The sequence below is a fragment of the Penicillium griseofulvum genome, assembly GCF_001561935.1.
Source record: "Penicillium griseofulvum strain PG3 chromosome Unknown contig_84, whole genome shotgun sequence".
In the NCBI taxonomy this organism is placed as follows: domain Eukaryota; kingdom Fungi; phylum Ascomycota; class Eurotiomycetes; order Eurotiales; family Aspergillaceae; genus Penicillium; species Penicillium griseofulvum.
Window position 1 is genome coordinate 663,126 of NW_024467475.1, and position 14,480 is coordinate 677,605.

General features: G+C 48.9%; 5 protein-coding genes across 5 annotated transcripts; 3 read left to right on the forward strand and 2 right to left on the reverse strand.

The window, feature by feature from the left end:
- Nucleotides 1-382: 382 nt before the first annotated feature.
- On the forward strand, nt 383-2,369 carry PGRI_047980 (RNA polymerase-associated protein; the record flags this gene model as incomplete). The annotated part of the gene is made up of 4 exons (XM_040792511.1): nt 383-591; nt 645-1,393; nt 1,444-1,583; nt 1,632-2,369. The coding sequence occupies 4 exons, from the start codon at nt 383-385 to the stop codon at nt 2,367-2,369; spliced, it is 1,836 nt and encodes a 611-aa protein (XP_040644478.1).
- A 664-nt stretch (nt 2,370-3,033) lies between these two features.
- On the forward strand, nt 3,034-7,015 carry PGRI_047990 (uncharacterized protein; the record flags this gene model as incomplete). Its single annotated transcript, XM_040792512.1, has 2 exons — nt 3,034-5,894; nt 5,947-7,015. 2 exons carry the CDS (start codon nt 3,034-3,036, stop codon nt 7,013-7,015), a joined length of 3,930 nt encoding a protein of 1,309 aa, XP_040644479.1.
- Nucleotides 7,016-7,482: 467 nt separating this feature from the next.
- Nucleotides 7,483-8,624, reverse strand: PGRI_048000 (3-hydroxyacyl-CoA dehydrogenase family protein; the record flags this gene model as incomplete). Its single annotated transcript, XM_040792513.1, has 6 exons — nt 7,483-7,768; nt 7,823-7,949; nt 8,013-8,033; nt 8,085-8,250; nt 8,306-8,491; nt 8,547-8,624. 6 exons carry the CDS (start codon nt 8,622-8,624, stop codon nt 7,483-7,485), a joined length of 864 nt encoding a protein of 287 aa, XP_040644480.1.
- Nucleotides 8,625-9,617: 993 nt separating this feature from the next.
- PGRI_048010 (uncharacterized protein) lies at nt 9,618-10,592 on the reverse strand (the record flags this gene model as incomplete). Its single annotated transcript, XM_040792514.1, has 1 exon — nt 9,618-10,592. One exon carries the CDS (start codon nt 10,590-10,592, stop codon nt 9,618-9,620), a length of 975 nt encoding a protein of 324 aa, XP_040644481.1.
- A 1,747-nt stretch (nt 10,593-12,339) lies between these two features.
- Nucleotides 12,340-14,027, forward strand: PGRI_048020 (putative cellobiose dehydrogenase; the record flags this gene model as incomplete). Its single annotated transcript, XM_040792515.1, has 2 exons — nt 12,340-13,869; nt 13,923-14,027. 2 exons carry the CDS (start codon nt 12,340-12,342, stop codon nt 14,025-14,027), a joined length of 1,635 nt encoding a protein of 544 aa, XP_040644482.1.
- Between the last annotated feature and the right edge of the window lie 453 nt (nt 14,028-14,480).

The following is a 14,480-nucleotide window of genomic DNA, read 5'->3' on the forward strand; positions in this document are numbered from 1 at the left end:
GGTCGCTTAGACAGCCTTGGCGCTGCCGCGCGCTTATTATCGGCTTGGCATTGAACGTCATGAAGTTGACGGCAAAGGCCAACTTGCGACGACCATCTACGCGCTTTCTACGATACCCTCCATTACTCCCCCTGTTCGTCCTGTGTATAGAGTGTTTGTCGAATTGGGGACATTACTTCATCTATAACGGACATTTTGGACCACCCTTTATAAGTCTTGTCCACTTCTCCATATTTTTGGAACCACTCCTGGAAAGGAGGGGATAAACCCATAGGAAGGCGATTACTCCTATTATTCTAGGGTTGTTGAATGCCTATTGATATATAGTGCTCCCGGTTATTGAGTTTTATTGAGGGTATAACTGCATTGAGAGATATTCACAATGGCAGACGATTTGGATGCTGAGCTGCTCGCTTTGGCGGGTGACTCTGAGGAGGAAACTTCACCACCCCCCAAATCACCAGCACACTCAGATTCTTCACACGCCCGCGATCGAGATACCTCACCTGCAGCCATGGGTCGCAAAGGAACCGCCAAATCGATGGGCCGCCGATCCCGCAAGCCCACGAAAGATGAATCGGAGGGTGAAGTGTGAGCAGTACCCCACCATTTTGATTATTACATTTCCCTGACAATATATACAGATCTGACGATGGATCTCGTCACTCGCTACAGTCTGCTCCCATGTCCGAATCCGAGTCAGAGGCCGACAACTCCGGAGACGAGGACGAGGATCGCCCTATTTTCCCGTATGATAAGCTGTACTACTCTGCTCAGGATAAAAAGGACATCATGGCTATGCCTGAAATCCAGCGAGAGGAGACCTTGTCCGAACGTGCCCAGCAGGTCGATCGCCACAACCAAGATTTAGCTCTACGCCGCCTTCTAGCATCTCGCTCCCGCGAGGAAGCACGAGCGGCCAAAAAAGCGAAGCGAAAGGCAGGTTCCGCCGGCTTGGATGATAATCAGCGCAAGAGCTCGCGCCAGAAGACAACTCTTGGTGGTCGCAAAGTCGGAGAAACGTCTGGAGCTATCGAGGCCTACAAGCGCCAGCGTGAGCAGAAGGGCAAGCGGGATGAACTCCGTCGACGAGACCCTGCAAAATCGCGCCGCCGTTCGCGCTCGATCGGATCTGATATTTCTGATGAAGATGCTGACGCCGAGAGTGATCTTGAATTGGATGACCGCGTTGGTCGGCCTGTTTCCATTCCCAAGGATGACCCACCAGCCGAGCTTCGGGAAATCCGACGTGCCCAAGTTGGACGCAACAACTTCGCCAAAGTTTGCTTCTACCCTGGATTTGAGAATGCTATGATTGGCTGCTACGCTCGGCTGAGCATTGGCCCACACCCCGACAGTGGCCAGAATGAATATCGGCTGGGCCTGATTACTGGTAAGAGTTCATGTTGCCTGGCTTATTTATGCACGCTGACAGTTTTCCAGGAATCTCTCTGGGCAAGCCATACGCTTTGGAGGGCGGAAACGGTCGTCCATTTGTCACGGATCAGTATGTCAAACTGGCCCATGGAAAGTCTGTCAGGGACTTCCCATTCGTCACTTTCTCGAACTCGCCAATTACTGAGGTTTGTTCCTTCCCCCAGAATCGAGGGACCCAGCTAACAACCAACTAGGCCGAGTACCGTCGTTACGTCCAGACCCTCACTGTTGAGGATTGCAAGATGGCTACCAAGAGCAAGGTTGAGTCGAAGGTCGCCGATATCAACCGTCTCCTTAACCACTCATTCACTCGCGAGGAGTTGAACGAGAAACTCCGTCGCCAGGGTGCTTTCGACCACAAGAAGAATGTGCTCAATCGTCTCGAACTCGAAAGAAATTTGGAATTCGCCAAAGCCAACGGAAACACGGAGGAGGCTGAGAAGATTGAGGCAGAACTACAGAAAATGGTCAATCCGACACTGTCCTGGGGAACAAGCCTCGTCAAGAAAGAGGTCGATAGGGGTCCATCAGAAGCCGAACGAGTTCACCAGATCAACCTTCGCAACCAGAAGCTTAACATTGAGAATGGTCGCCGTGCTCAGCTAGAGGAGAGAAAGGCTGCTAAGAAGGCGGCCGAGGCTGTTGCACGTGGAGAGGCCGCCCCGAATCCATTCATGCGCGTGCGAACAGTGGCCAAAACTCACCATGATCTTAGCGGAGCATCCAAGTCTGGCGCTGCTGATGCTACTTCTGTCGACACCTCAAAAGATACCTCTGGTACCGCAAAATCCAATGGTAGTCCTGCACAGAAGGGAACACCCGCCTCTCGCATCACTCCAAAGAAACCCAAGAATGGCTTCATGATCAGTTACCGCAACACCGATGATGAGAATATTGCAGCCCTGGATATGGACATCGACATCGAGATTTAGTCTCATAAAAGAATGTCTTTTATCCATGCGGTTCGGTTCGGTGGCTTTAGTTACTTGGTCCGATTTACTACCTATGAGAATATTCTTTTGTTCTGAGATTCCGTGATTCCCCTGAACAAGTCTATGCCTCAAGGACCTTGGCGGTTATTGGCTCAAAGCCTTGCCCGCATTGTGATTGTATCTTTTGCTTCTTTTTTTTTTTTTTCTTATGTGATCTTTGAGGAGTCCGTGGGTGATCTCGGCGTCGATTCAGAAAATATTAGCATCAAGCTTTGTATTATGAGATTTCAGCATTAGCAATACTCCTATCGTGTTTTAGCAGCGCAGCACTGATGCACTGGAAAAGATATTTCCAAAATAATTGGAAAAAAAGGACAAAAAAAGATTAAAAAGAGAAAACATCACTTGTGACCATAATAGCTCCTCGTAGCAACAGTAAAGCCAATTAACCCCTTTGAAGATGAAGTAGGCGATAAGATAAGGTCACGTGTGGGTCTGGCAACGCGACGGACGCGCATCGCGTTCGGACTATGCGCCCTTGAACCTGGCGTCCCCACCAACTTTCCGAACCTTGGAAGTCTCAAAACACGCCTCCAAGTTCAATTGACACCATTATGGAAACTATTTCTTATTAATCACAATCATTCACCATAAAATTCACAACATGTCCTCACCATCCACGCCACGGTCGACGCGTTCTGTGTCGCCCGCGGGTGGTTCGCCGAACATTATTACGCCCGGCCAGAAGATCAAGGCCATGATGGCTCAATTTGACAGCGATTCAGAGGATGATACTCAAATTGCCAAGTCAACAGATGCGGTCTCGAAGCTTGATCTTGGGGGTGTTTCTGTGCCGGCTGCTGATACACGCAAGAATGGCTCGTTGCACGACTCAGAAGAGGATCCAGACAGTGCAGATGAGGTTTTCCGACCAAAAGGCCGTATGGCTGCCCGACTACAGGCTAGCTCTGGACCCTCTAAACCCGAGGACGAAAATTCAGCATTCGCCCGCGTGTCAAAGGCCATCCGATCAGAAAGAAAACAGGGCGAGAAGCGAGACCAGACAGAACCACAACCCACACCCATTAGCGAATCTAGTGATGATGACCTACCTACGGCCGGCCCGAGAAGAAAGCATAAATCCACAAGTAACTCTCCCAGGTCCGATAACAGAACGAGCCAAACCCCTCCCCGTTTAAGACCCGACTCTCCCCTCTTTGTCTCCTCCCCAAATGAACCGCATAACGACCCAGATTCCGAAAATGCAGATTACGAAAACGCCACTGGGATGAAGCCTAAAGGAAACGCCCGTTTCATGGCTCTTGTCGCTCAAAAACGCAAGGAACGCGAGGAGCGAGAGAAAGCTGAGATCGCAAAGAAGGCAATCCGAAAAGCCCAGCTGGAGCAGTTCAGCTCGCAGGTACTCTCGGGCGAGGAGAGCGGTGCTGAGGATCCGCGTTCTGCGAGTAAGCTATCCCAGAAGGCTCGTCAGCCCCGCAAAGCCAGCAAGAAGGCACTGGATGAGATGAGGCAGGAGACTCAGCGAATGAGCCGTAACATGCAACTAGCTCACCAGGCCAAAACAAAAAAGAAGATTACCAAAGAAAGTCTCTTCGCCAAATTCAACTTCATGCAACCGGATACACCGGCTGAGCAGGTCGCAGCAAATTCATCGTCAGCGGTCGGATCACAAAATTCGTCTGATGGAGAAGTACGCCCCCAAACCAAAGATACCCCGCGTACTTCTCCAGTTCCTAGCAATTTGGATGCTACCAAGACGACCACTGATTCTGAGCATGCCCAAGTTCAACTACCTGATATGAATATGGATGACGACGGTGACGACTTGCCTGACCCAAAAGACCTCCTGGCGCCAAGCCAATATCCCGCATTGTCCAAGGACCCTGCAGTCGATGATATCTCGGATTCTGTGCCTAAAACTAAATCCGAGGGTGCCAACTTGAAGAGAGTTTCGCGCCCGTTGACACAGGCACCTATCCGTGTGCTGCTTTCCAGGCAACAGGTTGCTGCGCGCCAGAAAGATTCAGACGATTCCGACAGTGATCTTGAGGTGGTAACAGACCCTGGCAAGTGCCGTCGTCTCGCAGCGTTCGAGAATCTGCCCACTAGACAGATGCATGAAGATCCCTCTATGACCAAGCTCAAGGCATTGGCGCACCTGACGTCTCCTACCCGGAAAATGGCTTCCATGAACGCTGCAGAGCTTTCCGCAAATTTATTATGGCGGGCCCGGCAGCAAGCGGCGAAGGAGCGCCGGGAGCGAATTGAGGAACTCAGGGCCAAGGGAGTAGTCATTGAAACAGCCGAGGAGCGTGCAGCGATGGAGGATGACATGGAAAACCTTGTTGACAAGGCACGCAAAGAGGCAGACGAAATCCGCCGACTAGAGAAAGCTGCTAGGAAGAAGGATAACCACGACGATGACGAAGAAGAGGATGATGACTACGAGCTTTCAGGCTCTGACGAGGAAATTGATGGTGACGATGAGGATGACCAAGAGGAAGAAAACGAGCGCGTCAATCGCGGCGGGGATTTCATCGAGCAGGAGGCCGACGAAGACGACGATTCGCCTGACGACGAGAGTGAGACCACTCCTTCAGATGCAGAGAACGAGATGCCTGCCGCGAGACGGCAGCGACGAACTCGGGTGATTAGCGATGACGAAGACGAAGACGAACCACAACCACCCTCAACGCCTGTGAGAGCCCCGGGTTATGTCCCGCAGTCTGCCGAACGACCCAACTTCCTTGGCATGGGAACACCAGGCAATATGTCCCTGGGTCTTACCCAAGCATTTGCCTCCACACTGGATGGTAATGGGGTTGGAACCCAAGTGGAATCTGCCACCATACCTTTCTCTCTCCCAGACCCTGGTCATGCTGTTCCTCAACTTCGTAAGGAGGAATCAGAGATTCTTGTCCCAGACAGTCAGCCCCAGCCCCAGGATAAAGAATTTATGGAGGGCTACGCACAGAGTGTGACCCGAGTCTCAGAGTCGCCTGCACCATATGCATTCTCGGAATATTCCCAATCTCAGCTGCCCGACCCAACCCAGGACGAGGGCTTTGTATTCTCCCCATTCGATCCCGCGAAAAGATTCAGGGGTACTCCGCCCATATCTACCGTCGACACAGTCCTCGTAGGTCAAACTCAGTCGCCTATTGCTGATCGCAAACGCAAAATGTTGCGCCGAGGACGTGCAATTGAACTCTCTCAAGTAGATGAGGATGACAATGAAGGTGACTTTGAAATCAACGCCACTGCCTTTGATATCATGAAGAAGAATAAGGCTGCAAAGATGAAACTTGCCCAGCAATACAACAAGAAAGACAGCAAGGCCAAAGACATTGTCGATGAGGCTGCCGAAGAATCTGAAGATGAATATGCCGGCCTTGGAGGTAACAGTGACGAGAGCGATGGCGAAGAAAATGCCATTGATCGCCAAATGATCAATGACAACAGCGGCGAGGTAGTTGATGAGAAGCAACTTGCCGCACTCAATGCGTATGTTGGGAGTTTGATACACGTTTAATGAGAAGATACTTACATTCTATAGTGTTCACGATCGCAACCGCGACGAGAAAGATGTCGCTAAGTTGATGAGAGACATCACTACCGGAGCCCTCCGCCGTCGCAAGAATGCAGATGACGACTTTGACCTTGACGACTCAGACGATGAGCTCCTAGCACGTCGCCGTGAGAAGCAGCGCGAATTCGCAAAAATGCGCCGCGCTCTGCTTGCAGATGAGAAAATCGGCGAGATTGCCGAGAACCCCAAGAAGGCCGCATTCTTCAGGGCGGTTGAGGATCGCGAAGTTGATGATGACTTCAATATCGACTTCCTTGAGGAAGAGGATGCCTCCCAAGGAGAAGCATCGCAGGATCCCGCTTCGGGAGAGCAGTCAAATGATGTGGCGAGTGATGGTCAGAATCGCAAGCGCCCCCTGGAACCATCGTCTGAAGATGCAACCAACCGTCCGCCGCCTCGCCTCCGTCGCACTCCCGCTAGCGCAATGTCAAAGAAACCGGCCACGATAGCCGAGATTCGTGAAACATTGTCCTTCCTTACTGAAACACCCGATTACGACTCCTTCCAGGACGATGCTTCTCTCGATGAGGGAGAAGACGAGCAAGAAGATGAAGACACCCCTGACGCGGAAGAAGCTCAAGGCAATGACCAACCACAATCGGACGATACCTTCGCCAAACCCAGCCATCCACGCCGCACGCGCGGAGTCGTGGTCGACCGCCTTGCACTCCTGCGACAAGCATCCTCCAACTCCGCCACAGGAACAAACTCTGGTCCCGCAAATTCCAAGCTTGCATTCCACAGTGGCCTCGGTGCAGAGGGTCCTATTGGATTCCGCCCTCCTCAACTTCTGCGTCGTGTTACGGCCGGCTCCTCATCTTCCAGTAGCTCGAGTTCCTCCAACCGTGTCTCCAAAACTGCAGCTTCGGGTCCCAAGAAGGGTGGTGCTGTTAATTCGTACACAGCTGCGCGTGAGCGTGAGCGTGAAAAGGAGCTCCGCATTAAGCAGCGCAGCGGGGGGTCTAACATTGCCAAGTTGCTAGGTAAGCATACTGGTGGTGGTTTGAGTGGCCTGGACAAAGGCCAATGGGACTGAATCGATGCCCTATGGAATTAGCGATATATTCCTTTCTACATGGGCGTGCAGTTGATTTTTTTTATCTTATGTTATGATGGAATTGGGATTGGTTTTGCGGAGGTAGGGTCACATAATGAGTCCGGGCTTTAGGCGTACTGTTCTGGAGGCTGTTACATATTCAATCAAACAATTAGATCTGCACATTTCTCTAGTGACCTTCCAAAAGCAAAGTTTTTCCAGAGGCAAGCTACTGATATGTCCTCAGTGGATTCCACAAACAAAAAAAGAATGTGCATCATCCGTGAATCGAACACGGGCCTCGTCGATGGCAACGACGAATTCTACCACTAGACCAATGATGCTAGAGGACCAGGCGAATCTGAATGCTGATTCGTTGGTGATATATTTCGCTTCCTCTATTGAAAATATATAACAAAGAAGATATAGAATGTATCTTAAATATGAACTACGGAGTATGGAATATTTCATTTTTGTTCATAGTCGTAGAATCCTCGGTTATTCTTGACACCCAAACTTCCACCTTTAATCATCTTTCGAAGGTAATCCCGCGGTTCTGTGGGAATCCCACTGCGAGATTCGGCGTAGTGATTCTCAATGTCCAACACAACATCCAGACCAACAACATCCATTTGTTCACATGGACCCTTAGGTGTCTTCAAGACATCTTTGAAAATGGCATCAATTTCTTCGGGCGTGGCAACGCCTTCAGACAATGTGAGTAGAGTCTCTCGTTTAATAGCAGCCCAGATTCTTGAAGATTGTTATAAGTATGATCGTTTAGGAACAGAGAAAAGAATAACCCACCTGTTGTAGATGTAGCCGATAGAGTCCTTTTTGACATGGAAAGGTGAGAATCCATGTTCTTTACATTGTTTCAAGACTAGATCAATCAGCTTAGGATCGCTATCCTTATGGCCCATGATTTCAATTGCTAGCTTCTAGTTAGTAAATTAAACACGAAAGAAGATACTTGGGAAATAGGAAAAGACATTACCGGATGTCTCTGGTGGCCAATCTGATACGAGTGTTAGCACAGTATTCCATTTAGCCTTGAATAGTTACCTACAGCAATGCGCGCTCATAACTCTTTTGCTGTTTTTCAGGGTCATGCCCTGGATAATCTCAAAGATTCCATAGCTACTCGAGTTGGAAGCAATAATTGTGCCTTCAGGTGCAAGGTCATCGAGTTGAGTGATTACTTTTCGCTTTAGCTCCAAGTTCTCCGGCACACACTGGTTTCAGGCCATGTCAACCAATTGATCCTATCGGTAAAGAGATAAGTCGTACCTCAACAACGAGCCATGCATCTTTCAGTGTAGATTGCAAGGAAGTGGGCTGGGCAGTCTCAATCTGACCCCAGTTTCCTTCATGATCTGTAGCATCCGCACGAAGCTGTTCCACGTACTTCAGAGCATCTTGTAGCTGTTGCGCTTGAAGATCTACTAGACAGACAGTGCCGCCTCGGCTTGACCACTTTAACATGTTAGCATCAAAAAATATGTCAATTGTGTTAAATAATAGCACTTACCATGTGCGCAAGACGTCTACCTTGAGTACCGGCTCCAATGATTACAACAGACCCCTGTGGGGGTTTAACATCTTCCATCTTCAATGCTGATGCAGGTAGACCCTTCACGTTTCACGATTATAATAAAATTCGCAATGGAACTGGATCAATCCATAAACAAAAAGATCCGAAGAAGATGTTCAATACAAGTTCGGAGTTCAATGCGCAGTTCGGCCCCGCACCCGTATGCCCGCGGATATGCGGGACTTAAGGAGTTACCGCGGGACACGGGATATAGCACGGATATTTGAGAAGGCAATTGAGAAGTTATAACAAAGCAGGTTTTAATTAAGCATTGAATCGAGAAGGAAATGCGAAAGAAAAGGTCAATCCCCAAAATAATACAATGCAGCTTATAATTGGAAGAGGGGGAACTAGATACACAACATTTTTGCAATACATTCTATCTGTCGATGCCCTCTCTTATTGGATATCCACCTCATGCATTTTTTCCATTATTCTGTACCCCCCACAGCAATGACTGGGTTTGTGGGAGTTTGAGCACCACACATTGACGCTAATTGGCAGGCATGTCTGGCCCCATCTCAAGCGAGGTCCTTCGGACAGCCGTTGCCAATTGAATTTGATATCGTCCGAAAGAATAGACTGTGTCGGTAGATTCGAATACACCAAAGCAGGAACTGTCAGCTTTATCCAGCCAAATCGACAAGAACAACCAATAGGCAAGCGTCTTCAGTGACCCCTGCATATATATCATGACCAGAGCCTTGGTATTGCGCAGTAAACCCTTTTTCAGGGCCCATATCAAAAGCTTGTTGCAAGCAAGCTCTAATGGCAGAAAGTAGTGTGTGGTGTGTTTCAGGGAGCGAAGCACGGAGATCCCTGAGCGTAAAGAGCATAGACTCATGAGCTATCAAGAGTGTGTATGTTGTCGCTGTGCCGGTTTGGAGCGTAAAATAATAGATATTTCCCAGGGAACTTCGAGGTTATCTTCTCGACTCGTTCGACATAATTGTCGGATTAACCTTGTTCGAGTTCAACTGTGCATCTGCCGTCTATTGACAAATGCTGTTATGGGAAAATGTCCAATTTGTCTGCCAGCTTAAGAAGGTCTGGGAATTCCTTCACTCCATCGTCATGAACAGCAGAATGATCTCGAGCAAGCAAGTAGCTCTCCCAGCCTGCATCCCTTGCAGCCTGGTAATCCTTTTTAAAATCATCACCCACATGCACAGATCTGAATCTGGTTTTGCTAGTCAACCACGGACGGGAAACCTTAAGAGCCTGCCGTCTCGCCACGTCGAAGATCAAGCGATGAGGTTTCTCTTGGCCAGCCTCATAACTCGTAATGACCATGTCAATATCGAGATCCAAATTGCGGTCTTTTTGATCTTTGCCTTGTTTCCCGGCATCATCTTTTTTGATACTTCGTACCTCAAACCCGGGAAGATCCATACTCGATTGATCTTGGTCGGCGCGCATATCACCAACTGTCAATCCCAATGACTTTAGCACAGCGGGGACGCGGTCATCCGAGTTAGACACCACTCCTACAATGATCCTATCAAAGGACCACTTATGTGCGGACTTCAGTTTGCGCATTCGGCGGAAGAAAGGTAGTACATCGTCATAGAGCGCGTACCCCTCGGAACTAGCGAATCGATCTAGTAAGACTTCCACCATACTGTCGGGGACATTATCTTTGGGGTGTTCAGAACGCGTCTCTCCACTCTCTGCAGACAAAACACGCCCGAAGCTCCCCCTAATCACCTCCTCCCACCACTGCCTCGGTCCCCCGTATTGGCCTCGGAGAACATCCGCGCGACCGTAGTTCGGGTATTGACGCATCTGCGCACGAAAAGTGTCTCGGAATGCGCTTTCGAGTTTGTCCGGGGTGATGGTAGTTCGCGATAATCCGAATTGGTGCGCGACCGCGGCATATTGCTCGGGGACGGGGAGACGCGGGTGGAAGAGGGTGCCGAACGCGTCAAAGGTGAGGAGAAGAGTTCTCGAAGACGCCGGTATAAGGCGGGTCGGGCCCGGCATTTTTTTGCGTAGAGAGAGGGTGATCTTGAACTAGGGGTCTTCGAGACGTTGGAGATGTTGAGCTTCGATTGCCCGCCACAGCCCCACTCCCTTGTTGCTTTTCCATACAAAATCGAATTTGCGAAACATTCGGTATCTCAATCCTTGTTGTCTGTCGATATCAATCGAAAGTATTTGGTCCTTAACTCATATTTCAAGACTAATACTCACTTGTTTAACTCCAAACACAAGCAAAATGATCTCATCGCGCATGTCGTCAAGTTCAATGCTGTACTTAGAGTATATGGCTTCGACTAGTTCTCTGTTGCAAATTGAGTTAGTACATGTAGCACGCTCGTCTAATTGCTGAAACTTGTCGTGGGGAGAGAGGCTAGAGAAAACGTACAAGGGAAATAGAATATACAGTACGTGTTAGACTTCGGAAATATATAACCACCAACTGCCATGAAAATAGTACAAAGGTTTTGTCTATAGTATGCTATAACTGGCCCTACACTGATACTCTTGAGCTTTACCTATATTTAGTAATTAGGGTTATAGCATTTCGAACTCTCAAATCATGCCTAGTGGTCTATTCAACTCTACCGGATGTTGTTAGTACTACTTATGTGCACATACTTCATAAGTAATGCCTGAAGAAGTAAGCGATTATCTATCAATTGGCCAATATTATTGTGTGACAAGGCTGTGGAAAGTTTTGCTCCTTAGTATAATGAAGAATATGTTCCATAAAAGCCCGCGACTCCGGATACCCGATGGAAGATATGTATAGTTCGGTCTATTGTCGGTGGTACTACGGAGTAAGTAACACTAAATCGTGATACATCATTTGGACTGATTGGAAGGTCAAGGATAGAACTTCAACAATACAACGATGTTTAAACCTCTCGCCCATTTCTGCGTGGGTTAGCAAATTTCGCTGCTGGAAAAACGGGTAGACTGTTCTAGGCAAGTATGAGGCTGGATATGGAACGCTCATGGTCACCGAAGGCTATTCCTACATCCACAAAGTGATTATGTTCTATAACATATGCATTACTTGAAGTGGACCTGTGATTCTGCTTATTATATGCTTGGTAAGGATGGTGGAAAGGTTCCGCTATCCACAATCCACTTGGCAAGTGTTCCAGAGTACGAGAGAGTTCTATTACATACAGTATTCAATAAATGTGGGACGGTGGCTGAGCGAATTAGAGAGAATTGGATGCAATTCCCAACGCCTCTTCCGTGGAATACACGAATCAAAATCTAGGAAACATGTACCCCATAAAGCTCGAGGTTAATTATCTCTCGGAGGCAGAGCTGGGAAAACGCTTTCCCGGGAGAACGCGTTTCAGTTTGCCCCAAGAAGTCAAACAAGGCTAATGACTCAAGGCATGTTTATTCCGTCCTAAGCTACTAAAAACGATTTGGTGTTTTCGCTAACATGTAATTATCAAACGTTTTGAATGATTTTTTTCTCAATTATTGTATACTGACTCAGAAATATCGGATGAAGGTTTACCATTGACTTCCAAAGTTGGGGGTTCAAGAAAAAGTTAGTTCCTTATCTGATCGAGCTATACCTGATCGGTGACACTTGGGAAATTAAAAAACTACGAGCCATGTTTCGACATGTTTCGCTATGTTTTGCATGTCTTGCCAAGTATTCAATGATCCACTGGACTGGATGCAATGGACTTGGGGTAGTTAAAATGGTCCATCCCCTTCCCCGACAAGACTTATAGAAGATCTCGTAGACGTCAAAATGAGGATCTTCCAGGCTGAATACCTCGCTGTTGCTCTCTCTGTCTTTACAGGAGCTGCCTCCGCTTCCGACTTTCAGAACCACACCTATGACTATATCGTGGTAGGTGGTGGCCCTTCTGGTATCATCAGCGCCGAGAAGTTCGCCCAGGCCGGAAAGAAAGTTCTGCTCCTTGAGCGAGGAGTCGGACCAACTGTGGCCACCGGTAATAATGAGACCCTGCCATGGAACCACTCGTTGACGCCCATCGATCTTCCGGGACTGTCAGCCAACATCGGCTCGCTCGATGTCTGGAACCAGTATATGTGCACCGACACTGCTGGTAATGCTGCCTGTGTGCTCGGCGGTGGTGTAACCGTCAACTACATGGTCTTCGTTCACCCGCCAGCCCGTGACTTCGACGACAAATGGCCCAAGGGCTGGAAGTGGAAGGATGTAGAGCCGGCTGCGGACCGACTCTACAAGCGCAACCCTGGAACCACCTTGCCCTCTGCGGACGGCAAGCGATATGACCAGGGTCTTTATGGTGTGCTGTCCAAGTTCCTCGGTGGCCTTGGTTGGAAGTCAGTGGATATGATAACCGAACCAAACGAGAAGCACCAGGTCTACAGTTACCCGTCTTGGAACGTACAGAATCAGATGCGTGCTGGCCCTGTTCGCACCTATCTTCCCGATGCGATGAAGCTAGACAACTTCCATCTTTCCCTCCAAACCAAAGTGATTCGCTTGGTTCGTTCCAGTAGTAAGGTCACTGGCGTTGAGATTCAGACTGCTTCGGGTCGCTCCGAGATCATCACCGTTGCTCCCCACGGTCGCGTGGTGCTGGCTGCTGGCGCTCTGTCTACACCGCGTCTGTTGTGGAATTCCGGTATTGGTGGTAATGCCCAAATTGAGATTGCAAAGAAGAGCGGCGTTGCAATTCCCCCCAAGGCTCAGTGGATCAATCTGCCTGTTGGTGTTGGTCTCAAGGACCACCCGATTTTCCCGATTATCTTCAACACCAATGCCTCATTTGGTCTCGTCGACTACGAGGGAGTACTTAATGGAACCGACTCTCACGATATCTCCCTCTACCGCAAGCGCAGCGGTGTCCTGACCCAGGGCAAGCACCGCATGATCTTCTTCACTTCGGAGGAGATTGATGGCCACACTCAGTACTACCAGGGCTCGTGCGCGCCTACTGACGAGGGCGTGGTAACTGTCACCACGTACATGACTCATGGCCTCACTTCGTCCGGTGTTCTGGGGCTTGATGCCAGCGGAAAGACTGTCATTGAAAAGTCGCCCTACCTTCAGACCGCTGCTGACCGGAAGGCCGCTCGAACTTTTATTCACAAGATGGTCAAGGAGATCACCGCTCCCTCCACCGGGTTTGAGCTCGAGACTTACACCAATGTTTCCGCCATCTTAAAGTCCCAGACTCCTGGTACCCACTACATCAGCACTGCAAAGATGGGCACCGACGATGGCCGTAAGAACGGCACCTCCGTTGTCGATACCAATACCAAGGTTTATGGAGTGGATAATTTGGTATGTGGCCCAGAACAGTTCGTTTGCTTGAAAAATGGCTAATCCTTTCATAGTTCATTGTTGATGCTAGCATTCATCCTGACCTCCCGACTGGTAACATTCAAACAGCTGTCATGGTGGTTGCTGAGGCCGCTGCCGTTAAGATTCTGTCCAACTAAGTTGGTCATTACTGAAATAGGCCAGTGAAAAAAATTTCGCGACCCTCACACGCATTTCATTATATATCAAGATACATCTATAGAAAAGTTCAATATCCAAATCATTGTACCCAACTTCGGATGACATGTCATGGTTAAATCGTTCAGGATCTTCGAGAGGTGTTACCCCTGAATCCCCGGCCCGGACCTCAAAGTTTAAATCGGGCTTTGACTCCCCTGGACACCTTTTTCCATTTCAAATTTACGTTGAAAGTGCGGTGAAACTAACGTACTCCGCAGTAAATGTTTATATGTTGATCTGGGGGGTCTGGTAACCCCTGCCGATCCCCTGATATCCGCGATGGAAGTGATATCATCGGTCAAAGTCCAATTTTCCGGGCAAACGGAAAATTCACATCACTTCCCCACTGGACTATTTGACAATTTAACCCTTGGAAGATTAAAATTGCAATA